This window comes from Lepus europaeus, chromosome 5 (genome assembly GCF_033115175.1).
Source record: "Lepus europaeus isolate LE1 chromosome 5, mLepTim1.pri, whole genome shotgun sequence".
Lineage (NCBI taxonomy): Eukaryota > Metazoa > Chordata > Mammalia > Lagomorpha > Leporidae > Lepus > Lepus europaeus.
This window is the reverse complement of record NC_084831.1, coordinates 120,622,736-120,649,636: the sequence shown is the minus strand read 5'-3', so window position 1 is coordinate 120,649,636 and position 26,901 is coordinate 120,622,736. Positions and strand designations below refer to the sequence as shown.

General features: G+C 61.1%; 2 protein-coding genes across 2 annotated transcripts; one reads left to right on the top strand and one right to left on the bottom strand.

Annotated features, from left to right (window-relative positions):
* Nucleotides 1-52: 52 nt before the first annotated feature.
* Nucleotides 53-15,017, bottom strand: DCST1 (DC-STAMP domain containing 1). The gene is made up of 16 exons (XM_062193644.1): nucleotides 14,965-15,017; nucleotides 14,600-14,725; nucleotides 14,437-14,511; nucleotides 8,937-9,065; nucleotides 8,525-8,664; nucleotides 7,758-7,974; nucleotides 7,527-7,670; nucleotides 6,910-7,031; nucleotides 6,436-6,593; nucleotides 3,531-3,630; nucleotides 3,337-3,432; nucleotides 3,117-3,243; nucleotides 2,696-2,812; nucleotides 2,108-2,250; nucleotides 1,908-2,021; nucleotides 53-304 (listed from the first exon to the last, which is right to left on the bottom strand). Coding segments are annotated over exons 1-16 (2,061 nt in total). The 5' UTR covers nucleotides 14,966-15,017.
* A 273-nt stretch (nucleotides 15,018-15,290) lies between these two features.
* On the top strand, nucleotides 15,291-26,882 carry DCST2 (DC-STAMP domain containing 2). Its single transcript, XM_062190153.1, is given in 16 exon segments — nucleotides 15,291-15,558; nucleotides 15,702-15,872; nucleotides 16,197-16,298; nucleotides 16,509-16,706; nucleotides 16,972-17,037; nucleotides 17,540-17,753; nucleotides 17,829-17,986; nucleotides 18,431-18,595; nucleotides 19,851-20,018; nucleotides 20,107-20,207; nucleotides 20,888-21,018; nucleotides 21,246-21,373; nucleotides 21,620-21,713; nucleotides 21,817-21,945; nucleotides 26,662-26,839; nucleotides 26,841-26,882. Coding segments are annotated over 16 exon segments (2,313 nt in total).
* The last annotated feature ends 19 nt before the right edge of the window (nucleotides 26,883-26,901 follow it).

Sequence of the window (26,901 nt, the reverse complement as noted above, 5' to 3'; positions counted from 1 at the left end):
ACAGCAGGCGCGTGCAAGGCGTTTAATGGCACGGAGCGGAGCCAGGCGCTCTTCACTCCGCGTAGGCGGTGTCGTCGTTGCTGTCGCTGTAGGCGGAGGAGGAGAGCTCCTCGGGGGGTGTGCAGGCCGGGCAGCACTGCCGCATGTCGTCCCAGCACGGCCGGCAGTACACAGCCTCGCAAGCCGGCGTCGGGCACACGTAGGACTCGGGCGTCTCGGGCGCCTGGCACACCACGCAGCGCCGGCGCAGCCAGCGGCGCAGCGGCGGGCAGCGGCGGTGCAGCAGGTCCACGAGGTGGTGGCGCTGTTGGGAGGCGGGGGCGGTTAGAGCCCGCTGGGGAGCGAGGCGGGAGAGACGAAGGGTCCCGAGACGCCCCAGAGCCCCAGGCTGGGGGCTGCAGAGCGAGGGTGCTAGGCAAGCGGGCCCTCGAGAGCCCCTCCCGGGGCGCCGCGAGGGAGCGTGGGAGGACGCAGCCTGCAAGGGTCCCCAAGTGTCGTTTGCCTTCCCGGGATCTCGCGGCGAGACTGCGGGGTGACACCAGTGACACGCATCGCCATCTTTATCCCCGGAGTCCCAGGAAGGGGAAGTAACTTTCTGGAAGACACGCAGACCTGGATGCCGCGATTCTAAACCACAAGCGGTCATCCGGCTAGCGGCTTTTTGCTCAAGAAGCTGGGGACGGGAGAGGGGCACTGCCTGCCACCCAAAAGCAGAACTCCTGGGGGTGGCAGCGTCCCCTACCCCACCCCCCGCACCCAAGGGCCGCCCTGTCTGGGCTAGTTCCTCCCGGGCTAGCCTTGGCACTGCACTCCTTTTGGGCTCTGAGCCTTTTCACGTCCTGTTCCCTCAGCTTGGAGGGACGTCCCGCACACTGCCATCTGTCATCTGCAAGTTCAGTTTCCTTTGGGCCTGACCAGGGAACCCCCCAGCTTGTTCACTGTGGCGGGTGGTGGGCTTCGGTGGGGAGAGAAAGCCGTGCAGACGCCAGTCCCACTTCTGTGAGCTCTGCGGGAGCCTCTGCTTGCTAGGCGTCTAATGCCAGGCTCCGTGCTAAGAAACTGAGTAAATGAACCCAGATCAGAACTTGATCCTCTGAGGCAGACACTGGCACTAGGATCACCTTGTTCAGGTGAGAAAACTGACCCTTCCCAGCGTCACCCCGCGCGACACATGGGGAAGGGACCTGCGGCGTGCTGGCACCACCAGTGACACTCCCTCCCTCCCTGCGGGAAGCAGAAGGAAGATTCACCCACTTTCCAGGCGGGAGAACCCACACAGGTCCCGTACCACGCGTGCTCAAGATCCTATGGGGAGGGGGCGCTCACCAGGGGGAGGAGCCAGGGTTTATGGAAGGCTCTAGGTCCCCAGAGCCCCACACCTGCCTGGCACTGGACATTCATCTCTAGTGGGGAGACCCTGCTGACCTGTCCAACTGCCCCGGTCTTCAGAGAGAGAAACAGGGGTCCCAGGGAGGACACTGGCCAAGGTCACGCAGCTTCCTGAGGGGATGTGGACTGGACTCTGTTCCTTCCCACTGTGCTCTGTGCCCATACCATGTGCCCCTGCCCACCTGCCCACCCTTCTTCCTCTGCACTGTGCTGAGCTCCTGGGTAGAAGGTGTGGCTCTGCCTGGGGCACCCCCATTTCTGGTAAACCTTGGGCAGACTGTATCACATCTGATTTTTTTTTTTCCTGCCTGCTTGCTTGTGGGACACCAAGCATCTCAGGCCGGGCTACATGCTGGACTACAGAGGTGGACACAACCTTGACCTCCAGGAACTGGATGACAAGGGCCTTTAGCGTGCATGGTGTTCACGTCGGCCTGGGGTCAGGGGTGGGTGCCGGGGGGGGGGCATGCCCCCCCCCCCCAGCCCAGAGCCGGCCCGAGCACGCAGCCAGCACTTGCCGGAGCCCTCTGCTGCTGTGCCCGCCTCATGATGGCAGCCCGCCTTAGCTTGGTGAAGGCTGCTCTCTTCCTCAATAGCTCATTGTAGAAGAACAGCACCCGTTTCTTCTCTCGCTGGGGGCAGAGCGGGAGGCAAGAGGACCGTGACAGTGCTGCAGGCGAAGGCATGCCCCGAGGGTGGGGAGGTCAGAAGGACACACCTTGGGGAAGTAGAAGGCGGCGATGACCCTTCGCAGCCGGTAGGCGAAGGCCTGGGCTAGGCAGAGGCAGGCCAGCAGGCCAGTGGGGAGTGTGGCTCTCCAGTAGGCCCTGGCGTCCAGGCACACGGGCTGCGGCAGGCAGGCTGGGGGAGGTGCAGTGCTGTTGGGCATCTGGTTGGATCCCCACCCCAGAGGGAGCTGCAGGTCGGGCCCTTCGCTCCCTGGGCCTGCCTGCCCCCACCCTGCGGGTCTGCAGTGTCAGTACCGTAGCTGTGTGCTCAGTGGGACACAGATCTGCAAAGTGTCACTGATGGCACAGAGTTCCAGGAGCTAGAGAGGCTCTAGAGAGGACTGGGAGGCCCTGGCCCCAAGCCCCCAGACCCTTCTGGCCCAAGCAAGCCCCTTGCCACCCCTCCGAGCCTGCAGGTGTGAGCGTGTGTGTGTGAATATATCTGTGTGTGTGTGTGTGTTTCCCACCCTGGTTTCTCCAACTCAAGCTGGCTCCAATTTCTACGGCAGCAGGGCCCAGACCCCACCTCTCGACCTGGGACCCTCTGGACCCCCGCCCCGACCCTTAGTTCCTCTCACGCATGTTGTTTGATTCCACCGCCATCTCCGAAGAGGTGTTCAGGGCCCCAATGGTTTTCCGAAGCAGCCGGGCCAGCATGGAGTCTCCCCCGACCTTCACCTCCAGTTTGTGACTGCCTGAGACCAGGATGGGGAGTGGGGGCATCGGCAGAGAGTTAGGGGGCGGGGGCCAAGGCCAGGAAATACCCAGGTGCACAGGACTTTCCGTCCCTCTGTAGATCCAGCCCCTCCCTGCTGTGAAGGGGAAACTGAGGCCCAGCAGGTGACCGCAGAGCTGAGATTTGACCCTAAGGGTGGCCCCCGCATTGCGCAGGTGGGGGCCCTGAGTCACAGAAAAGGGAGCAGAAGCGGCTCTGGGAGGATCGGGGTGGCTGCTGGGGGTGGAGTTCCCGGGTGGGGGCCGTCTCTGCAGCTGGCTCACTGCGGAAGGAGTACTGCAGGAAGGAGTGCTGGCGGATGGTGTCGAAGATGGAGTAGAGGGCCCAGTCCAGCCCAAAGAGCAGCAGCAGCAGCAGCAGGACGGGCAGCGTCTCCAGGAGCTCCCTCACCTGCTCGAGGGGCAGCGGGAGGGGTCGGGCTGGGCAGCGGCACCGGGCTGGCAAGCAGCACGCCCTCCAGCCTCTGGGTCGCGCCCTGCACACCACGTTTCTCATCTCAGAACTCTGGACGCTGGGCTTGCAGGGGAAGATGACGGTTTTCTCCTCGGCCTTGCGGAGCGGCAGCAGAGTCCGCTTGCCCTGGGGAAATCAGTGTCTGTGCAGGAAGGAGCCTCCTGGAGCCGGCAGCCTGCCCAGGGCACGCAGCGAGGCGTCTCCGGCAGGGCCGTGCCTCTCACCAGCTTCTTCCTGCGTTCGTCAATCTGGCGGAAGTAGGTGCTGATGTAGATGTTGTCAAAGCGGATGTCCTGGTTGTAACTGTCCGTGTAGGAGAAGGAGCTGGGGACAGACGGATGGGGATGTCACCTGTCCTCCAGGTCACCCACCTCCAGCCATAGGCTTCCTTTTTTTTTTTCCCACATTATTTTTATTTATTTGAGTTACAGGGGGAGAGGGAAAGATAAAGAGAGATCTTCCATCTGCTGGTTCACTCCCCAGGACCCGTCAAGAGCTTCATCCAGGGGACTAGAGCTGTAGCGTAGCGGGTAAAGCCGCCGCCTGCAGTGCTGGCATCCCATATTGGGTGCTGGTTCAAGTCCTGGCTGCTCCACTTCCCATCCAGCTCTCTGCTGTGGCCTGGGAAAGCAGTAGAAGGTGGCCCAAGTCCTTGGGCCTCTGCACCCGCATGGGAGACCCTGAGGAGACTTCTGGCTCCTGGCTTTGGATTGGCACAGCTCTGCCCGTTGTGGCCAACTGGGGAGTAAACCAGTGGATGGAAAACCTCTCTCCCTTTCTCTCTCTCTCTCTCTCTCTCTCTCTGCCTCTCCTTCTCTCTGTGTGTAACTCTGGCTTTCAAGTAAATAAATAATTTTTTTTAAAAAAAGAGCTTCATCCAGGTCTCCCACCTGGATGCAGGGGCCCAAGCACTTGGGCCATCTTCTGCTGCTTTCCCAGGCCATAGCAGAGAGCTGGATCAGAAGTGCAGTAGGGGCCAGTGCTGTGGTATAGTGGGCTAATCTTCCTCCTGCAGTATCAGCATCCCATGTGGGGGCACTGGTTCAAGTCCTGGCTGCTTCTCTTCCCACCCAGCTCTCTGCTATGACCTGGGAAAGCAATAGAAGAGGGCCCTGCAGTCATGTAGGAACCTGGGAGAAGCTCCTGGCTCCTGGCTCCTGGCTTTGGACCAGCCCAACTCTGGCCTTTGTGGCCATTTAGGGGAGTGAGCCAGTGGATGAAAGACCTTTCTCTCTCTCCCTCTGTCTGTCTATAACTCTACCTCTCAGGTAAATAAATAAAATGTTAAAAAAGAAAAAAAGTGGAGCAGCCAGGACACGAACTGATGCCCATATGGGACGCCCACAAAGCCAGTCCCTAGCCATGGACTTCCTTGAGGACCAGGCGTTCAATCCACTGGGCCAGCATCCACCAGTCTACACCCCGGGCCCTGTGCTAGGCACTGGGGATGGTGAGGAGGCCGCTTCTCTTCCAGTTGGGTGGTGTAAGGCATCCGCCCTCATAACCCATGCGGCATGAGCAGGTGAGTGGGAGACGAGGTGGGAGCCCGAGCGGGCTCTGCCAGCCTGCCTGGGAGTGTGGTGCGTGTGCGTGTGAGCTGGGGGCAGGCGGGCTTCCTGCAGAGGCAGGGAAGTGGGAGGCCACGCAAGGCTGCAGGAGTCCCTGCTTCTGGGCTCTGCTCGCAGCGCATCTCCCAGTGCTGACTGCAGGCACAGATCATAACTGCCACTCACCATCCCCCTTCCCGCCTGCCCCTCCCTGGCTGCCCCAGAGCACAGCCGTGATGTGTGCATGCACTTGTGCACATGTGTTTGTGCACGTGTGTGTCACACGTGTGTGCACACGCGCACATCGTCCATGTATCCTTCCAAGTCCCACATAATGCTTCAGTTTCCAGAGGAAAACATGTTAATTGTTGAAAATGTTTAAAACTATAAATGTATATTAGATAAGTGATGTGAAGTCTGAGATTTAAATTCCAGTACTATTGGTTCTGAGACCCTAAAAATTCCATCTTTGCCTTTAAGACAGAAATAGCTACAAATACAAAAACAGACTGTGAGCGCCCCCTTGTGGAGACACCTCCGTGGTGCTGGGATTCCTGAGCCAGGGCCTTGCCCTCCCACGGGCTGGCTCTGTCCCTTCAGCGAATGACCTCACCCAGGCTGAAAGCCTGGAAGTGGCTTTTGACTCTGTGCCTCCTTCCTTCCCTCCCCAAGCTGGCTCTGAGACCCGCTGCACCTTTCCCCTTCCGCCTCTGTCTCCTGCCATCTTCCTGCCGCGCCCCATCCCAGCTGGGCTCCGTCACCTGTGCCTCGGCCTGGCCTCCCTCCCTCCAGTGGGCCCCAGTCCATCTTGCACCCACCCCCAGGGCAGGGCTCTCCGGACTTTTCTGGTCACGTCTACTTGGGCCCAGTCCTCCACGCCAGGCTCTGTGCTCCACGCCCGCCCTGAGATGCCAGGAGAACGCCCCACCCTTCCGGCCATGGCGCCCCTCCTGTAGCCTTCAGAGCCCAGATGTGGTGCTTTGGGGGCCACTGCTCTGTTCCCACACCTAACCTGATGGCCCTTGAACCATGTGCCTTGTGGGTGCTATCACCACCCAACGAGACCAGGAGCTTAAGGGCGGGCACACGGTTCATTCACCTTCAACCCCCCCCAGCTCGCGGGCGGCCACTCTGGGCCCCTCGGACAGGGGCAGGCAGAGCAGGGGCATCTCGGGCACTGGGGTGGGGACAGGGACAAGAAACAGGGTGTCCGGAGGTCAGCAGGAGAACAAGAGCCCGGCAGGCCCAGGCAGTGCAGCTGGACGCCGGGTGGGGTGCGGTCAGGGACTTTGTTCTAGATGGAGGGAAGGTAGCTGCCAGTGCAGCAGGCGGGAGAAAATGAAAGCCAAACTGGGCGATAAAAATGGCACAGAGTCGGAGCCAAGGGGACCTAGCAGAGCGAGCAGCAACCGGAGCTCAAAGCCGTATGGGATGAAGGCGGGGAGGAGGCATGGAGGTGGGGACAGGCACCGTTCCTTCCTCCCGACAAAATGGCCACATTTCCTTTAGCTTTGTGTAAACAATGAATCCAGCTAGGCAAAGAGCATTCCGCGTGGGAGCTGGGCGGGGGTCCGTGACTCACGAGTGCAAGACCAGCAGGAAGGCGCAGGAGAACAGCGTGTGCAGCAGCCCCAGGGCCCACTCCAGCTGGGCCTCCTGGCGCTCCACGTAGTCCCGCACCTCGGTGCTCACGTGTTCCCAGCTGGTGTTGAGGCCCAGTACCGCGCTCTGCCTCTCTTCCTGGGGGAAGGCACGGAGCAGCCTCAGCCCGCGGCACCACCAGGCCGGCCACCCGCGCAGGCGCAGCAGGAGGCAGCTCTTCCAGACTCAGCCCTGCTGGCCTGACCCTGCTCACCTGGCTGCTTTCCTGCCCCAGCCAGGTTCATCCACACCCCCGGCCTGGCAAGACCGCCCCCCCCCCCCGCCAAGACACCAGCACCACGCCCCTCCTGGTGCCCCCCTCTCACGCCTGGTCCCCTCTTCCCTGGGCCTCCCTCACACATGCCCTCCCGCTACCCCGCCTGCCCCTCCCCCACCCCGCGCAGGTGCTTCCCACCTTGATGTCAATGTGAGCCGAGAATTCCCCATCCAGCCCACGAATAGACTGGTTGAGGGAGTCGTAGGTCTGCCCGAAGTTGCCTTCCACTGGGATGCGATGGCGGCACCACACCTCCATCACTGGCAGACAGCAGGGCGGGTCAGGGCCGCCCCGTCCGTGCGCGGCTGGCCTCCCCTGCAGTCCTCTTCCTGCGGCCCTGTCTCCCTGCCTGTGGCTTTCTACTGCACCAGCTCCTCCCCTCGCCTCCCTTCCTGGGGAAGCAGGGCCTGATTTCCATATTTTCGCCTGTCCATAGCCATATAAACGCTGATAATGGCAGTGAACGCCTACAGAGCCCTTGCTCTGGGTGCCAGCTCTGTTACTGCTTTTCGTGTATTATCCACTACAATGCTGGGAAAAGCACTAGCACTCTCATCTGTCAGTGGGAGCGATGGAGCTCAGAGCTTTGCTGTCACCTACCCTATGTCCCAAGGCCAGTTAGTGGTGGGCGGGGCTCAGAGGGCGGGCACTGTGTCCTCAGAGCCTGAACTCCCCCCACCCAGAGTCAGCCAGCTCTCCCCAAGGACTCAGCTCCCTAGCCCTGGCTCTCCCCGCACCCCTGCCCCCGTGCCGACCCTTGGCGATGCTGCAGAAGAACTTGAACTTCATAGGCAGGCAGAGCAGGTGGTTGAGGAGCGGGACCTGGATGCGCAGCATGCACTGTTGGTGCTTCTGGGCAAACCAGCGCCGGCAGCTCACTATGGCCTTGTTCACTACGTCTGCGGGGGAGGAGGGAGGGGTGTCAGAGATCCTGCGCCCCGACCTGGAGCCCCGGCCCCAGGCTGCCCAGCCGGGACCCCTCTCACGGGAGCAGCGCAGCTTCGTCTTCAGCTCATACATCTTCTGGGTGGAGAGGCGGAGTCTGGAGCCCAGGGCTGCGCGGGCCCCCACGCCTAGGGCCATGTCCTCGGAGCCCGCAGTATCCTCGGCGGTGTAGCCGGCCTCACTGGTCACCTGGGCGTCCAGCTCCTCGAAGGAGCTGGAGATGTTGTGAGCCTCCGCTTTCAGTGCGTTTTTACTGCTCTGGGGGTAGGGAAAGCTTGGGGGTTTGAGAGCTGCCAAGCCTGCAGCCTGCCCTCCTCCCCCAGGGCCAGGCTTACCACTCCCGCCCCAGGCCTGCAGGGAGCTGATGCTCCCGGACACAGCCGCTGGTGTCAGTGCTCGGCTGCTCCCATCCCCGTGGCCTCAGCTAATGCCCAGGACTCTGCTCCGCTGCCCCCGCCCAGACCCTTGCTGCTTAGTGGTTTCCTGGTCCTTGGACTTCACACACACACACACACACACACACGGCCACTTGCTCTGATCATCGGGAGATGTCCCCGCCTCCCAGACCGCCCTCCCTTACTCAATTCCTCAATCCCCTACTCCTCAAGGCTTCTGAAGTGTTCAAGGTCGTGGCCCCCAATTTCCTGATATGTTGTGTCACTCATCTGCCCGGAACACCACCCACCCGCTGTTGGGAATGAGGGGGAGGGTGCTGCTGGCACTGGCAGTGGGGACGGGAAGGGAGCCCCAGGGCCACGGCTCCTGGCACAGGTCCGCCCGGCCCCAAGCCCGCCCCGCCCCGGCTGACCAGCAGGTCCTTGAACACGGCCCGCAGGGGGGCAGTGGAGACGCGCCAGGCGGAGCGCGTGTTGTTGATCTGCAGCTCCACGGTGCAGCCCAGCGACGCTATCACTTCGTTGAGGTTGTGCCGCAGATTGGCCGCTGGCCCTGGAGGAAGAGGCCCCAGTGGGTCGCATCCCTGGGCAGCCGCTACTTCCCTCAGACACGGGTGGCACTGGGACCGAGACACCTGGGAGCACTCCTTCGGCTCCACGCTTGATTTTTCTCCACCAGAGAGGGTGAGGAGTTCTCTTGGGGATGCACAACAGGTCGCAGCAGCTGGGGTTAGATCCCTGGATTTTCCCCTTCCCCCGCCCCCCACTTCCCACCCAGGGTCGCTGCTTCAGGTCACCTCGGGTGACCGAGGAACACATGCTCACCCTCGTAGATGGCAGCCAGGGCGTACCCCAGGACAAAAAGCCTGCCCTCTCTGCCCAGCATCTTAGGTACTAGCAGGAGACTGGCACAGCGGACGTGGGGGGAGGTCCCCCAGCCCACGGCTCCCAGGCCTGTGGGGAGAGCAAAGAGAGGGAGCTGCCTCACTCACCTGCCGCAACCCCCACCCCCCACTAGTGGGACCACCACCTTCCCGCTCTGGATGCCTTCATTCATTCTGTAGCATTTACAGTTTAGCAGGAGGCCAGCCTGAGGAGGGCGCAGAGAGAGATGGCTGGTGACTGACTTGGATGAGTGTATGGGTTCTGCGTGTTTGTTTGGGAAGGGAGGGGAAGCCGCCACTTCCCGTGCCCTGGCTGGATCCCCACTTGCCCCTGGTGCCAAGGGAGCATAGATCGAGGCAGCACGAGAAACCTGCTGGGGGCCGGTGCTGTGGCATAGGGGGCTAAGCCTCTGCCTGTGGCGCCGGCATCCCATAAGGGCGCTGGTTTGTGTCCCGCCCGGCTGCTCCTCTTCTGATCCAGCTCCCAGCTTATGGCCTGGGAGAGCGGTGGAAGATGGCCTAAGTGCGTGGGCCCCTGCACCCATGGGGGAGACCCAGAGGATGCTCCTGGTTCCCGACTTCAGACAGGCCCAGCTCTGGCCGTTGCAGTCATTTGGGGAGTGAACCAGCAGATGGAAGACCTCTCTCTCTGTCTCTCCCTCTGTCTGTGACTCTGCCTCTCAAATAAATAAATAAACATTTAAAATAAAAAGAGAGAAAACTGGACACAGCACTGGTGCTGAGTAGCCAGGAGATAGGTCAGGGCCGGCCTCCACGCCCCTGGGGACCTGACACCAGCTGTGGCACTGGCACCCTAACTGCAGCCCCTCCCGGTGTCGGCAGGGTCCCCGCAGTTTCGCCCGGGTCTCCCTGTGGTGGCTGCAGGCCGATGGTGAGCTCCTGGAGGCTCATAACCCGGGAGAGAGACAGCCAGTAAACAGATGACTCCAGCCGCCTGTGCTCAGAGCAAGGCGCTCCGCTCTGGAGCTGTGGGAGCCGGCAGGGTGGGGCTGGAGGGCGGGACCAGGCCTGCGAGATGAGTAAGTGTTGTCAGGAGGCACGGACGACATTCCAGGCCCAAGGAGCAGCAGGCGCTGCTCAGGGAAGCTGGGGGGTGCCCATGTGGCTGGCGCCTACGCCCAGTGATGGCCAAAGCCGGCCCTCCGCCGCCGCAGCCCTTCTCACTGGGGCCGCAGCCTCCTGACGCGTGTCCCAAGGCAGCCTGAGAGGTCTCGGAACGCCTGAGCCAGACTGTGAGGCTTCCCTGCCTCTGCCCGCTCAGGGACCTTCTACCACCCGAGGGTGGGATCCCAGCGCCCCCAAGGCGCTCCCCTGAGCCCCGACCTGGCGCCCCGCCTTCCCATGAGCCTCAGCGCCCCGCCCACGCAGACCTGGCCACTGCTCCTTCCTGCTCTCAGGTCTGCCGGAGCCCCTCCCCCGCCCAGGTCTTCACATGGCCGGCTCCACCTCGCCATACAGGTTTGTGGCGAAGCCCGGCAGGCGCCACCCAGCACTCTTCCTGCCCTCTCCCTCGCTAGCACAACTTGGGTTTTGTTCCAGGGCAATAGCCGGGCCCTGCCCCAGGCCCCTGGCAGGGTGGATGTGGGTGTGTCTGAACCCGTCGCGGCCTTCTGGCCAAACACTCCAACTGGGGACAGAAGCTGACAAGTAGCTGACCTACATTCTAACCAGAGCCCCGCCGGGTGGGTGGCAGGTGCCGTCCGTGGGCTCACCGAGAGCAACACGAGTCTCCCAGTCCTCTACCCCAGCCAGCCGATATCATGTAGGGACTGGAAATATGACTTCTCTGGAAGTGGGGAGGCGTGGTCGGAGCAGGCAGGCACTGGAGCAGAGTTGGGCGAGGCTGGTGGCACGCGTCACATGGGGGCCCCTGGAGCCTCTCTCAGCTCAGCTGCAGGAGCAGGCTGCCACCAGGGCACAGGGACTGGAGGGCCGGGGTGAGCTCAGCTTGGTGTCTCCTGGACTGTGGGGCGGGAGTGTGAGCATGGAGGCCAACAACACCTGCTTTTCCCAGGACAACCCCAAGTGGGCGCCCCCCCCGGGGGGGGGGCGCTGGGCCTGGAGCCATCAGCGAGCTTCTAAAGGAAGAGGTTGGGGGTGGCCTGTGGGTGCTAAAAGGGCTCCAGTTGAGGTCAGCTAAAGAGAAGAGCCCTGTGCAGAAGGCTGGGCACTGCCGAGGTCCACGCGGAACCCCCGAGAGGCCAGCGTCAGCGCCGAGACAGCCAGCCTGAGAGCGTGCCAGCTCGCAACAGCATGGGGACCTGAGACTTTTGTCCCTTTTCCTCTCATTCTTCTAATCCCCTTTCTGATATCAGAAGAACCAGAAAGGGAAGGAAGTGGAGAAACAAGTGAGCGCTGGAGCCCAGCCCCCTCCTCTCCTGCAGACCCCACGCTGGGATCCGGCCTGGGGGTGGGGGCAGGGAGGTTGGCAGGAGAAGGGGAAGGATTCCAGGATGAAAGCCAGGCTGGAATTTTCGTGGTGAGACTGCACTTGACCGCTGCCCCCTGAAAATGAGTCACAGTTACGGAAGCAGGACGAGGTCTTGTAAAGGCAAATGACCAGAGATAAGGTCTGCATAAAGGCCACTGGTGGAAGAACATGCCTGAGTAGAGCGACCAGAGAAAAAGTTTCCTGCTGGTATCAAACAGACTCAGAGGCCGGCGTTGTGGGGCTGCCGGTTAAGTCACCAACCGCCATGCCAGAATCCCATACCAGAGCGCTGGTTGGCGTTCCGACTGCTCTGCTTCCAATCCAGCTCCCTGATAATGCGCCTGGGAAAGCTCCTGGAAGGCGACCCAAGTCCTTGGGCCCCTGCCACCCATGGGGGAGACCTGGATGGAGCTCCAGGCTCCTGGTTTTGGCTTGGCCCAGACCCAGCTGTGGCAGCCATTTGGGGAATGAACCAGCAGGTGAAAGATCTCTATGTCTAGCCCTCTCTCTCTAACTCTGCCTATCAGATAAATTAAAAAAATAAATAAATCTGGGGCTGGCACTGTAGCACGGTGGTAAAGCTGCTGCCTGCGGCTCCAGTATCCCATGTAGGTGCAGGATCGAGTCCTGGCTGTTCCACTTCCCATTCAGCTCCCTGCTAATGATGGCCTGGGAAAGGAGTAGAAGATGGCTCAAGTCCTTGGGCCCCTGCACCCACATGGGAGACCTGGAAGAAGCTCCTGGCACCTGGCTTCAAATCAGCAGAGCTCAGGCCATTGCAGCCATCTGGGAAGTGAGCCAGTGGATAGAAGATCTCTCTCTCTCTCCCTCTCTCTCTCTCTCTGTCTCTCCCTCTCCCTCTCTTCCTGCAAATCTGCCACTCAAAGAAATAAATCTTTTTTAAAAAAAATCTTAAAAAAAAAAAACCCAATTCATTCATACTGGGTACAATGCTAATTCTATCCCCTTGCCTGGAATAGGTTCTAGGTCAGCCATGTGTGGCCGTTCTTTTTCTTTTTTCCTTTTTATTTTTTAAGATTTATTTCTTTATTTGAGAGGCAGAGTCACAGACAGAGAGGGAGAGACAGAGAGAGGTCGGTCTTCCATCCGATGGTTTACTCCCTAAAAATGGCCACAACGGCCAATCGGGAGCCAGGAGCCTTTTCTGCATCTCCCCCATGGGTGCAGGGGCCCAAGTACTTGGGCTATCTTTTAGTGCTTCCCCAGGCCATACGCAGAGAGTAGGATCAGAAGAGGAGCAGCAGGGGCTTGAACTGGTGCCCATATGGGATGCTGGTGCTGCAGGTGGAGGCTTAACCTACTATACCATAGCACCAACCCCTTGTTTTTGTTTTTATTTATTTTTATTTATTTATTTTTATTTATTTTTATTTTTATTTTTTGACAGGCAGAGTGGACAGTAGAGGGAGACAGAGAGAAAGGTCTTCCTTTTTGCCGTTGGTTCACCCTCCAACGGCCGCCGCGGTAGGCGCGCTGCGGCTGGCGTACCGCGCTGTTCCGATGGCAGGAGCCAGGTGCTTATCCTGGTCTCCCATGGGGTGCAGGGCCCAAGAACTTGGGCCATCCTCCACTGCACTCCCTGGCCACAGCAGAGAGCTGGCCTGGAAGAGGGGCAACCGGGACAGGATTGGTGCCCTGACCAGGACTAGAACCTGGTGTGCCGGCACCACAAGGCGGAGGATTAGCCTGTTATTTATTTTAAAGGCAGTGTTGTGTGCGCACACACACACACGTATCTTCCATCCACTGATTCACTCCCCAAATGGCTGCAATGGTCAGCACAGGGCCAGGCCAAAGCCAGGGGCCTGGAACTCCATCTGGGTCTCCCTGGTGGGTGACAGAAATCCAAGTACTTGGGCCACTGTCTGCTTTCCCAGGTGCATCAGCAGGGAGCTGGGTCAGAAGTGGAGCAGCCAGGACTTGAACCTGTACTCATATAGGATGCTGATGTTACAGGCAGTAGCTAACCTGCTGTGCCACATGTTGGTTCCATGTTGCAGATCTGACCAAAGATATATGAAAGTCTGCTGGGGAGAGTACGGGAAGTTTTCCTTGTTCCTGGTCTTTAATATTGTTGTAAAAAGATGAGATATCTGGAGTTGTTGCAGCCATTTTGTGACCTGAAGAGAAGTAGCTAACAGGCCAAAGATGGAAGATAGAAAAGCCAGAAGGAATTTAGGCCCTTGCTGGTTGGAGCTGTTGAGTGATCCAAACTCCAATGATATCTTACCTTGAATCTTTTTGTTACATGAGATAATAAAGTTTCTCTGTGGTTGAACCACTGTTAGGTGGGTTCTCTGTTCTCGCAGCCCCACACCTACTGACACAAATTCTCCATTCAATATCACCTTCTCAGAGCTGGCACTGTGTGCAGCCGGTTAAAGCCAGGCCTGCAGCGCCAGCATCCCATATGGGCACCGGTTTGAATCCCGGATGCTCCACTTCTGATCCAGCTCCCTGCTGGTGCTCCTGGGAAAGCAGCAGAAGATGGCTCAAGTCCTTGGGCCCCTGCACCCACGTGGGAGACCCAGAAGAAGCTCCTGGCTTCTGATCAGCTTGGGTCTGGCTATTGTGGCCATGTGGGGAGTGAACCAGCGGATGGAAGACCTGTTTCTCTCTGTGTCTCTACCTTTTTCTATAACTCTTTCAAATAAATCTTTAAAAAACAAAAAACAAATATTACCTTCTCCAAGAAGCCTTCCCTGACTACTCAAGCTACAGAGGCCCAGAGAGAACTGCGAAGGGCCATGGGATTTGGACCACATCACGTGGCAGAGCCTTGAGGGTGAGGACTGTGTCTTCTTTCTTAGACTGGGGGCCTCTTCTCTCTGGATGGCCCCCTAAACCTAAGAGGAGGCCGAAGCCTCAGGAAAGCCTGGGGACAGAAGGCAGCAGCTCCAGCTCCACCCAGCCCACCCCAGGCATCCAGGCCTGGGCCGAGTGCCACAGGCCTCTGCCCGGCACTAACCCACCAAGCCGTACAGCATCACCATCTTCTCCTCTTCATATATGTTCACGGGGTTCACCAAGAGCTCGAAGAGACCTGGGGGCATGGGGCAAGCTAAAGGTCCAGAGCCTGCCCAGCTCTGGTCCAGCCCCCACCAGCCCCGACCCTCTGCTTCCATACACACCTATGGCCAGGAGTCCCCCAGTGCCTGCCCCCAGCAGGAAGGCGGTGACGGGAAACTCGCCGGGCCGGCGTCCAAGGAAGCGGCTGCAGGGGCCTGGCAGCCCCCAGCTCAGGAGCCTGTGCACCACTGGGAGGAGGGACACACAGGAACCCACCCCACAGCTGGCACATGGAGCAGTAGGATTGGGGCTGCCAGGGGAACCTGGGGAGTCCTGGAGGAGGTGGGGCAGGTGTGAGGGAGAGGAGATGAGAGGGCTGGGCTGGGGCCGGGGAGCAGGGCAGGACAGATGGAGGATGGGGCTCCCCAAGAAGAGGGCAGGGGTCTCTGGAGGAGAGAGGTGGGGGGGCGGGGCCCTGGGGACTCACTGGTATGGGGCGGTTTCTTCCTCGGCCCCCATGCTCCCTTCTGAAGGAGCTCAGTGTCCATGCGTGTGTTCCGTGGAGCCCTCTTGTAGCTCAGAAGCCTCCCCAAGGATAGCCTCCGTGTGAGGTGCTGGCCAGAGAAGCAGGGGCGGGGCCTGCGGAGGCTTGGAGGTGGGGGGATGGGGACCAGAGACCTCGGAACTGGCTCCAGGGCGTGGGGACACAGCACAAGCCCTCAGAACCCCCGGAACACGGAACACGGTGACACTCCGGGGCCACAGAGCCCGGGGGGCCTCCCAGGAGACGGGTGAACCTTGGCCCCAGCAGCCATGCCCAGAGTCAGGGAGGACGCTGCGAGCTCCTGGGTGGCAGAGGAGCCCAGTCTGGCCCGGGCTGTGGTCCGAAGCACTGGGTGCTTCACGCTGGGCCTGATCCTGGCCACTGCCTACGGGCTCCTGGAGCTGCTGGTGGAGGGGCTGAGCCCCTGGGGCTGCCTAGTGGGCACCCTCACTGTGGGCGCCTTCCTCAGCCTGGGCTTGGGCTTCTCCCGCCAGGTCCGCGCCACTGTGTTCCTGCTGCTGCCCCAGGCCTTCTCCAGTGAGCCCGGCACCCACCCGGCGGCGGGGCAGGTCCTGGGGCAGGAGGGCTGGGGGTGGGGTGCGGCTCGGGGTGAGGGGACTGTTCCGCAGGCTCCCGTTCCCAGCAGGGGTCCCGGTCACAAAGACACCTGTGTCCCCTAGGGCAGGGCCGGATGCTGCTGCTGGTGGCCGCGTTTGGCTTGGTGCTGCAGGGGCCTTGTGCCAACACACTGCGGAACTTCACCCAGGCCAGCGAGGCTGTGGACTGTGGGGCAGAGCTGGCCCTGAACCAGACTGCTGAGATGCTAGAGAGGGCCCGGCAGCCCCTCGTCAGTAAGGACCCCCCCATCTCCTGCTGGCCTTTGCGTCCCCTCACCCTGCACATTCTGGGGTCCTTTGGCCCCATTGCTGTCTGCTGGTCTGGTATCTAACTTCAGAGGGTCCGAGGCAGGAAAGGGAGTCTGGGCCTGGCCTACCCCTGCCTCATCCTGGGTCTCTGGCCTCCTCCTCTGCCGGTGACCACAGCCCCCAAGACCTGAGCATCCAGACTCCCCAGTTCTGGGGAAAGTAGCTGTCTCTGCCCTCCCTGCCCCAGGGGAAGTGCTGCCAAGGAGCCCCTAGAGAGGGAGCCTCCCAGAGCCCCTGCCCCACCCTTAGGTGCCCTGCACAAGATTAAAGCGATTGCCCAGAGGGCCAAAGTGGTGGCTGACCGGGTGCGCAAGTTCTTTCGGGCCATCATGGACGGCGTGAAGCACGTGGGTGAGCCATGGAGCGGATCCAGGTTGCTCCTTCCTCCTGGGGGGGAGGGGGTTCCAAGTGCACCCAGCCCCCCCCCCCCCAGCCTCTCCCGAGGGGACACAGCCTAGTCAGGCCACACCGACAGGGCTCTGCTGCTGGTTGGTGGTCTTGGCCCCTGGGAAGAGGCTGAGGGGCTTGGGCCCTTGGTGCCAGCCCCGTGGCTGTCCACAGCCAGGGCCCTGCGCAATGTGTGGTACTGGCTGCTGCACATCGGCGACGTGTGCAACGCAGAGCTGGGCAACCCATATTCCAAGTGTGCACGGGTCTTCGACAACGCCAAGGACAAGTGCGTGACAGTCATTCCCCGCGCCTACCACCTGTGCTACACACTCATGCCGTTCAAGCTTGTGCTCTGCGGACTTGCCAGCCGTGAGCAGGGCTGGGGGTGGGAATGAGGGGGTCAGCTGGGAGGGCAGGCCGGGGGGTCCCAGGGGGTGATGAACAGAGAGCCAGCGAGCACACTGGGCCTAGGACCTCCGGAGACAGCCGGGTGGGAGACCAGGGGTGGGGCAGGGGCAAGGTTTCAAGCCAACGTGGAGGCCAATCGGAAGTGGAGAAGGCCCAGGGCCGGGAGGGGTTGGGGGGGCGGGCCGCGTGTCCTCCCGGCTCCTGACCGCGCCGCTGTGGTTCTCAGTGGTCCAGGTGTTCTGCGTCATCCCTGAGTACATCCAGCCCTTCTTGCGCAAGACCATCGGCACCCGTGAGCGGCCCCTCCCCCGCCACAGGCGGTGCCCCTGGGTGGTCTCCTTCCTCGGCCTGCTGCCGCTGCCAGTCTACCCCGGGAAAGGGTCTCAGGAGGCCACCAGCCCAATGTCCACGTGGTCCCCACAGGAAAATGGAGGCCAGCAAGGGGAGGTGGCTCAGCAAAGCTGGGCTGCAGAGCAGCGACCCTGCCCCCACCCCAGGTCCCTGAGGTCGCTCACGGGCCAGGTGCACACTCAGGTGTGCAGGCTTGGTCCCCTGCGCTGTGCACCACACACCCACGCTCTGGGGGTTCCGGCTGCTCCCCAGGGACACCTCTGCCCCCTCCCGTCTCTGCTCCCCCCTGACCCTGCTTCCCCAGGGACACCCTGCCCCCATCTCTCTCTGCTCCCCCTGCTTCCCCAGGGACACCCCTGCCCCCATCTCTCTGCTCCCCCCGCCCTGCTCCCCCAGGGACACCCCTGCCCCCTCCTGACTCTGCTCCCTCCCCGGGGCCCCAGCTGTGATGGAGCTGATTAACCGGGTGCGCAGGGAGTTTGAGTTCAACATGACAGCCACGCACTACTTCTCCGTGGACCTCAATGCCTCGCGGAGCCTGTCGCAGGTGGCCTTGGACTTGCAGGAGGCTGTCAGCCTGAAGCTCTACCATATCCGGGAGGTGCTGGCGCTGATGGGCTACACTATGCCTCTGCTGATCACGCTTCTGTACCTCCAGTGAGCACTGCGGGGCTGCCGTGGGGACCCGGGCTGAGGGTGGGCGGGGCTGCTCAGGGTGCTCTCCATCCCCAGGGCCCTGTTTTATCGGTACTGTTACCTGAACTGGGACGATTTTGACAACGTCTACATCACCAAGCGATTCCTGCACATGGAGGCTGTCCGCTCCCTAGCGGGGCTGCCCACGGTGCTGCCACTCAGTGCCCATGAGGCTGGACGCTACATCCAGCCTGGTGTGGGCCCTGAGCATGGGGCGGGAGACCAGGGCTCCCCCAACTCCAGGCGGGCTTGGTGCAAGGCCAGAGGGAGGCGCCATGAACCAGGCCCTAAGGACTTGTCAGGCTAGGGGGAGCCCTCAGGAGTGGGAGGCAGGGAGTGGACAGGGAGCAAAGGAAGGGAAGGGAGGGAGGGGGCGGCTCTCTGGGCAGGAAGTGCAAACGGGAGTCTGATGCAGGGGGAGGGGCAGGAGTGATCCTGGTGCAGGGGAGGAGGAGGGAAGGGAAGGTGTGCCTGCACCTCCAGCCCGGGGCCCCCTGCCCATGGGTCCTCCCAGCTGCCTTCCTCGCCTCTTCCAGATGAACAAACAGGCCTAGGCAGGGGCAGGTGCCCTCCCCAGGGGCTGGGGTTCAAGGGGAGGGGTGCGGGGCGCAGCCTTCTGACCAGCGCAGTGCTTGCAGGTTCCATCTTCCTGTCCCGATGGGAGCAGGTGTTCTACATCCTGGACACCTTCAACCTCATGCGCCACCTCCTCCTGGTCCTGCTCCTGGTCTTCCTGGACTATTCCGTCTTCTGGGTGCTTGACCTGGCCCGGTACCAACTGCAGGGAGAGGTCGTGGCCCGCAGTGAGTGCCTGCGCCTGCACCTCCCCAGCCTCCCCTCATCCGGAGGGGTGGCCTGAGTGTCCCCAAGTCACCACCCACACCCTTCTTCCAACTCTGCCTGGTAATACCTGTGTGCAGGTCAAGGTCACGGCGCGCCAGAGCAAAGACAGCAGCTCTGCCGGAGTCCCACCGGCCTGGCTTGGAGTCCCGGCTCTGTCGTCTGTCAGGCGGGTTCTCCATCTTAGCGCTGGGAAACTGTGTGTGTCCAGTGGCCGCTAGGGCCACAGCGGCAGCGTGCCACCAGCCGAGGAAGGTCGTTGTCCCAACTCTGCGAGCCAGGGCTCCTGGAGCACAGCAGCAAACACAGACCCCCCCCACCCCCCCCCCACCCCCCCCACCCCACCCCCCAGCAGAGCAGTCCGGGCCTGCGGTAGCCGGTACTCAGTACTCAGGCAGTGATTCAAAAGAGCTCTTCCTGGCCGGCGCCGTGGCTTAACAGGCTAATCCTCCGCCTTGCGGCGCCGGCACACCGGGTTCTAGTCCCGGTTGGGGCGCCAGATCTATCCTGGTTGTCCCTCTTCCAGGCCAGCTCTCTGCTGTGGCCCAGGAAGGCAGTGGAGGATGGCCTAAGTCCTTGGGCCCTGCACCCGCATGGGAGACCAGGAGAAGCACCTGGCTCCTGGCTTCAGATCAGCGCGATGAGCCGGCCGCAGCGGCCATTGGAGGGTGAACCAACGGCAAAAAGGAAGACCTTTCTCTCTGTCTCTCTCTTTCTCTCACTATCCACTCTGCCTGCCAAAAAGAAAAAAAAAAAAAAAAAGAGCTCTTCCTGGGGTGGGCGCTTGGCACAGCAGTTAGAATGCTGCCTCCTTTATCAGAGTGCCTAGGTCCCTGGCTCTGCTTATGATCCAGCTTCCTGCTAATGTGCACCCCAGGAGACAACAGGTGATGGCTCAGTTACTTGGGTCCCTGCCACCCGTGTGGGAAGATGAGCTCTGGCTGGGGTTAATAGGAGGATAGGAACTCTGTCTCCTCTGTGTCCCTTTGCCTTTCAAATAACTTACAACACACTAGTAACACAGTAAGTGTTTCTGGGTGCTCATGGAGGCAGAGGGTGCACTGACAGACTGCTGAGGTCATCTCAAACCTGTGGCCTGGGCAGGTGGACCAGACACCAGTGGGACGGGGGGGAGGGGCGGGGCAGGTTCTGCCAGCCACCCTCCAGAGGACATGGGTACCTGCCGTGAGTGTCCCTCACACAATTTCCCTGTGCCAGGCCCCGTGTTAGTGTCCATAACCGTGGAGGGAGTTGGCTACACTGGGACTATCTACCGTGACCTGGTGTCGGCATTCGATGTCCTACAACAAGGCAACATCAGCATCTTGTCCCGCCGCTGCCTCCTGCATCCCTCGGAGCCTGACACCACTGGTTATATAGCCATCGGTATCAACCACAGCCCCGAGGGTGAGGGAGCCCAGAATAGTGGGCTGTGGGGGCTGGGTGAGGCTCACAGCCCTGTGTGCTCTCCCAGGCGCTATGTACGGCCTGTGCTTCTTCGTCACGCTGTGTGGCCACTACGTCAGTCGGCTGCGGCGGCTCATCTGTGCCTCCTACTACCCATCCCGGGAGCAGGTGAGGCCCCCGCCACCCGCACTGCCCCTCCCCAGGGGGCTGAACTCCCAGCCAGCTGGCTTGGCTTTGAGAGCTTGGAGTTCTTCAGCAACCCTGTCCTCTCTCCTCTGGTGACAATCCACAGCAGGTTACCTGGACTGTGGGGTCGCTAGGCCCCGGAGGGGGCTGGGAGAAATGGTGCCTCCTGGGGCAGGGCTGCCCAAGCCAGAGCTTGCTCCAGACTTGGGTTAAAACCATGGCAGGGCGGGGGTGGGGTGTGCCGGAGGTAGGGTGGACAGGTGGAGATGTGAGTGGAGACTCACTGTGTGACTGCTCACTTACTGAGCACCTACTAGGCGCCATTCGCTGTGCTCCTCTCCAAGGACCCCAGGGTGAGCCCGGCACTCAGTCTACAGGCAGGCCCTTGGACAGGCTTTTCACGTGACGTTATGATTTAAATAGTGCTTTTGCTAAGGAATGAATTAAGAGCTGTGGGAACTCAGAGCAGGGAGAGGGTCGCTCTGTCTGGGGAAGTCCCAAGGGCTTCCTGGAGGAAGGGGAGCTGCAGCCAAGCCTCAAAGGATTCACGGGAGCTGGAGGGAAGGAAAGGATGGGGAGCGGAGATGGGTGCAGAGGGCCTTTCAGGCTGACGTCACGTCCAGGATCAAGTGGGGTGCCATCCCCCACCTCCCCCATCTCAGGAGAGGATTATCTACCTCTACAACGTACTTCTGAGTCGCCGGACCAGCCTGTTGGATGCCCTGCACCGCACAGTGAGGCGGCGTGCGGCTGACCACGGCCATGGCAGCGTCCTCCAAGTGCTGGCCAGCTGGTGAGCCCACTGCAGGGGGGAGGAGAGAGGGGACAGGAAAAGAGCCAGGGGTCAGAGTGGACCATTCCACGCTGTTCATTCCCGGAGGAGAGGGGGCGGGTCTCAGAGCAGGCAGTGCAGGGAGGAAGGGGGATGTGGCAGTCAGATGGGGAGGCAGGAAGGCCTCCAAGGCCGAGGCCAAGCTGGAGGGCCTGGCCTGCTTAGCAGCTGCGAACCCGTCTCCTCAGGTGCCCCTGCCTGAGCCCGATTGCCAACCACTACCGGCGGCGCCAGGCCTACTGCCTGGGCTGCGGACAGTCCCAGGACGATGGGGACATGGAGAACTTTGTGTCCTGTAGCACCCCAGGCTGCCGCGGTGAGATCCCTGGGCAGGGGCCTCTCCCCGCTGGGGCTCACCATCCAGGCACATGACCCTTGGCTGCGGCCCCCTCGCTGCGTGGCAATCACCAGGGCCCCGGGGAGCGCCTTTTCTCCCTGCTGTACGCCAGGCCACCACAGCAGCTCCCTGGTGTGCGCACTGGACAGGGATGTTCCCAGCAGGGGTGGCACAGGGCATGGCGGGGCAGGCTCAGGCTCCCCCCTCTGTCCTGGCCACCCTCAGGCCTCTACTGCCCTACCTGCTTCCGCCTCCTGGACAACACCTGCTCCGTGTGCACGGCTCCCCTCTCCTACCAGGGGGACCTGGAGCTGGAGCTGTGAGTGCTCGGGCGAGGTGGGGTGGCTGGAGTCTGTGGCAGCATCGAGAGGGGCCGCCCTCCCCCGGGGACACCGGGTCCCTGAGACCTGGGACTTGTTCAGGGACTCCAGTGACGAGGAAGGCCCCCGGCTCTGGCTGGCTGCTGCTGGGAGGAAAGACCCCGAGGAGGAGCGGCGGCTGCGGCAGCAGCTCCAGGAAGTGCTTGGCGGGGAGTCCAGCTCCGAGTCCAGGTGAGCGCGAGGCGGAAGGAGCTGCCCCTGGCAGCCCGGAGGGGAGGGGCGTCGTGTGCACCGAGGGCTTCCTGGGTGCCTGGACTGGGGGTGGACAGGAGGGAAGGAGCTGAGGTTTGCAGAGTGCTGGGGCGGGGCCGAGGGAAGGGGGGTGACATCACTTAGGTCACAACAGCAAGGGGAACAGCCGGATAAAGGAGCAGAGCACACCCCACCAGGACAGGGGGTGCATTACGAGAGGTGGAAACACACCGGGCTGGGGGCACACTGCGTCTTGTGGGGCTGAGAAGGGGGGGGGGGCGACATTCCAGGGGAGGCCTGGAGAATGTGACACATTCAGGACGGTAAATAAAGACAAGGCGGACCAGATGCACGGAGGGGGTGGGTGGGGGTGGGGGTGGGGGCTGAGCTGGGAGCGGAGCGGGGCGGGGCGGTGGCCAGGTGGGCTAGCACCGCCGATTGAAGCTGGGAAGAGCCGGCGTCCCGTTTGCCATCAGCAGAGGTGGCCGAGCTGAGGCTGGCTGGAGCAGGAAGGTGGGTGGGGGTGGGGGGACAGTCACGCCCGCCACAGCCCAGGAGCTGAGAGCCACGGGGATTTCTCTGCTTGGCCAGAGATCGGTTCTGGGAGAGAGGACGGCCCAATTTGAGATCTTTGAGGAGGTTATCTGTAGGGCAGCCAGCCGGGGATGCCCTGGGGCGGTGGGAAGGGGGCAGGGCTCTGGGCTGGAGGTGTCTTTTGGGCGGCTGTAGACTTAGAGAGGAAGAACTAGATCCTCCTGGCGTAGGACGTAGGACGGGGCCGGAGAGAGAAGGCGGCCAGGGACAGAACCCTGAGGAGCTCAGTCACAGCAGAGGGTGGGGGTGGGGCCGAGAAAGCAGGGGAGCCAGGACGGGACCATTGCTGGGTGGCTTTTGGGAATGTTTTAAAAATGTTTATTTATTTGAGGAGAGAAAGGGACCACTCTGACCTGCTGGTTTGTTCCTGGCGTGCTTGGCAACAGCCGGAGCTAAAGCTGGGAGCTTGGGAACTCCATTCACGTGTGTGTCCTGGGGTGTTTCGGTGCGGTGGGTTAAGCCACTGCTTGGGGTGTCTGTACCCCATGTTGGACTGCCTGGGATAGGGTCCTGCCTCTACTTCCAATCCAGCTGCCTATGGATGTGCACCCTGGGAGGCAGCAGGTGACGGCTCATATACTTGGGTCCCTGCCACCCACGTGGGAGACCCGGATGGAGTTCCTGGCTTGTGGATTCAGCCTGGCCCAGCCCCAGCTGTTTGGCATGTGAGGAGCCAACAAGCTGATGGAGAAAATCTCCCTGTTGTTCTGCCTTCCAGATAAATAAATAAAAACTTACACACACACACACACACACAGGAGGTCTCCTATGTGGGTGCAGGGACCTAATTCCCGAACCATCACCACTGCCTCCTAGGGCCCGCACTGGCCAAGCCGGAGTTAGGAAGCTGGTTCCAAACCCAGCTGCTACAGGTATCTTACGCACAGGCTAACCACCTCCTCCTGTGGGAACAGTTTTCAAGGCCAGCCTCCAGCCATGGTGGGTTGAGGAGCGGGTGGTACAGAGGACTCAGACATGGGGGCTGGCGTGGCAGCGCAGTGGGTAGGCTGCTGCTGGTGACGCCGGCATCCCGTATAGGAGCATTGCTCCTCCCATCCAGCTCCTTGCTAACGTGCCCTGGGAAGTAGACAACGGCCCGGCCCTGTTCTTTGTCTCCCTGCCACCCACCTGGGAGACAAGGATGGAGTTCCTGGCTCCTGGCTTTAGCCAGGCCTACCCTTTGGCTGTTGCGGCCATATGGGAAGTGAACCAGTGAATGGGAGATCCCTCCTTGTCTCTACCTCTCTGGCACTCTGCTTTTCCAACAAATTAGTCTTTACAAAAAGGAGGAAGAGGAAGAGGAGGAGGAGGGAGAGGAGAAGAAGAAAAGGAAGCTTGGGGGCCAGCACTTTGGCCTAGCGGGTAAAGCCACCACCTGCAGTGCCAGCGTCCCATATGGACGTCGGTTCAAATCTTGGCTGCTCCACTTCCAATCCAGCTCTCTGCTGTGGCCTGGGAAAGCAGTGGAGGATGGCCCAAGTCCTTGGGCCCCTGCACCTGCATGGGAGACCCTGATGAAGCTCCTGGCTCCTGGCTCCTGGCTCCTGGCTTCAGATGGGCCCAGCTCCATCCATTGCAGCCATCTGGGAGTGAACCAGCAAATGGAAGACCTTTCTCACTCTGCTTCTGCCTCTCTGTAACTCTGCCTTTCAACTATCTTTAAAAAGGAAGGAAGGGGCTGGTGCCGCGGCTCAATAGGCTAATCCTCTGCCTGCGGTGCTGGCACCCCGGGTTCTAGTCCCGGTTGGTGTGCCGGATTCTGTCCCAGTTGCCCCTCTTCCAGGCCAGCTCTCTGCTATGGCCCAGGAGTGCAGTGGAGGATGGCCCAAGTCCTTGGGCCCTGCACCCCATGGGAGACCAGGAGAAGCACCTGGCTCCTGGCTTCGGATCAGCACGATGTGCTGGCCGCAGCGCGCCAGCCGTGGCGGCCATTGGAGGGTGAACCAAAGGCAAAAAAGGAAGACCTTTCTCTCAGTCTCTCTGTCTCTCTCTGTCCACTCTGCCTGTCAAAAAAATAAAAAAAATAAATAAATAAAATAAAAAGGAAGAAAGGAAGGGAAAGCTTGGTGATGAAGAAGAGGAAGGAGTCAGTCTTACACGACAGGAGCTTGAAGGGGACCCAGCATTAAAAGACTTTATTTTTACATTTTTATTTATTTTCATGACAGAGTCAGACACAAGAGAGGGAGAAGCATTTCCCACCTGCTGACTCACTGCTCAGATGCCCACAACAGCCAGGGCTGGGCCAGGCCAAAGCTTGGAGACAAGAATTCCATCTGGGTCTCCCATGTGGGTGGCAGGGGCCATCAGCTGCCACCTTCCAGGGTGCGCATCTGCAGGAGACTGGAGAGGAAGTAGAGCTGGGGCTCGAACCCAGGCACTCCGCCATGGAACGTGACTTCCTCAGATGTGCTCAGTGGCTGCCCCTCCAAGATCTTTCCATATGCAAGCACAGGAAGAGCTGAGCATTTAAGAAGTGGACGAGAGCGCACTATCAAGGGAGGGCTGGGTCTCAGGGCCAGATGGACAAGATGGCCTTCGAGACCAGCAGGCTGGCCCCAGGCAGGAGGGGAGATCCAGACACCTGTGTGCCGAGCTGAGCCTACTGGAGCCGGGTGGCCTGGCCTTTCTCAGGGGAGTAGGAGGTGAGGGCACCTGCTGAGACAGCAAAGGGGTGGCTGGGAGTGGAGTAAAGGTTTCAAGGAGTGGGTGGCGGAGGCGGAAATACCTGCTTTGGGGAGTGTGCAAAGAAGCCAGTGAGGGAGGCCCCAGCGATGCTGGGACCCATAACCTGCTGCCTGTGCCTGGTTACGTGGTTTTCTCGGACAAGTGTGGCAGCCACGGACAGGATCTGAGTGCTGACGGCTTTTCCTGGGCAGCTCAGGGGAAGGACGAGATGGGGAGAGAATTGGGCGTCTTCAGGAAGCACCTGAGATGACTGGCCTGGGCAGGGGGAAGGAGCTGAGGAGCCAGGGCAGTCTGGCCAAGGTCTATGTGCTGAGGAGATGTGAAAGCAGGGCCAGTGGCCAGGAGGGAGAGCCGGCCCCATGAGGGTAGGGGGCTTTGAGGAACGGCCATGTCACAGCCATGCAGCCAGGGGAGAGAGCCAGTGGGTAGCCAAGCAGAAGAGGACCTGGGCAGTGGGGGGAGTGGTGCTGTGGCTTAGTGGGTAAAGCTGCCACCTGCAGTGCCGGCATCCCATATGAGCACTGGTTCTACTGCCGGCTGCTCCACTTCTGATTCAACTCTCTGCTATGACCTGGGAAAGCAATAGAAGATGGCCCAAGTCCTTGGGCCCCTGCACCCACGTGGAAGACCCAGAGAAAGCTCCTGGCTCCTGGCTTCAGATTAGCACAGCTCCAACCGCTGTGGCCATCTGGGGAGTGAACCAGCAGATGGAAGACCTCTTTCTCTGTTTCTTCTTCTCTCTCTGTGTAACTCTGATTTTCATATAAATAAATCTTACAAAAAAGGAAAAAAAAAAAAAAAGAGAGAGAGAGAGAGAGGAGGACTGGGGGCAGAGGCAACGGTCATCAGAGCCAAGGAGGTTAAGGATGGAAAAGCCAGCGTGGGGTGGGTCCTCCACTGGGGAGGCAGCCAGGCCACGCTGGCGGCCAGCAAGCCCAGGGCAGGCATCTTGGGTAGATGTGGCCAAGGGTCGGGGAGGCCTGGTAAGACGCACAGCACCAGGGCTGTCACTGCTGTGACGGCCGGAGGCTTTGAACAAACACTAGGGGCCAGCTGTGTCTGAGATGGGTAAGCCGCCTCCAACTTGGGAGGATTGCAAAGAAAACTGTCCAGTGGGCACATTCCAGCGTGAACAGGGCCCTAGAGGCCGCGCTCTGCAGAGGGGCTCAGGGAAGCAGCGCTGTCTTCCGGGAGCTTCCAGAGCCCTGAGAGTCACAGGCTGGGTCAGCACCGGGGCAGCTGGAGCCTGAGCAGCTCTGACGGCCGAGCTCACCGGCGGGTCTGCCCTCCCTGGTTCAGCCCTCAGCACCAGCTGAAAACCAGAAGCTCCCTACAGCCACCAGCTGGTGTGCCCAGCGCACCTGTGAAAACAGACGCTTGGTGACTGGGCTGCCTCCTTTCTCTCTCCCCTAGTGACCTGGACGAGGAGCAGGGACCTCGGCAGAGGCGGCACAGGCAGCAGCCCCTGCCTGAAGGCTACCAGTCTGTCGGCATCCCCATGGTGCCTGAGCCCTACAGACCACCCCCCAAACCCTCTGCCCTCAAGGCAGCCCCCTCCGCAGCTTCAGAACCCCCAGTCCCTCTAGCTCCCACCTCCCACTCCTCCTGATCCCTCCCACCCACCCCTAAAATGAAAGAACCAAAAATGGACAC

Coding starts and splice junctions, on each gene's coding strand:
- DCST1 (XM_062193644.1), bottom strand. Junction 14,512..14,599: donor TGGGGGACTCCTGGCCATAG/GTGTGTATGGAA, acceptor CCATGCCCCCAG/GTCTCTTCGAGCTCTTGGTG. Junction 6,594..6,909: donor CGGCTCACATTGACATCAAG/GTGGGAAGCACC, acceptor GCCTTCCCCCAG/GAAGAGAGGCAGAGCGCGGT.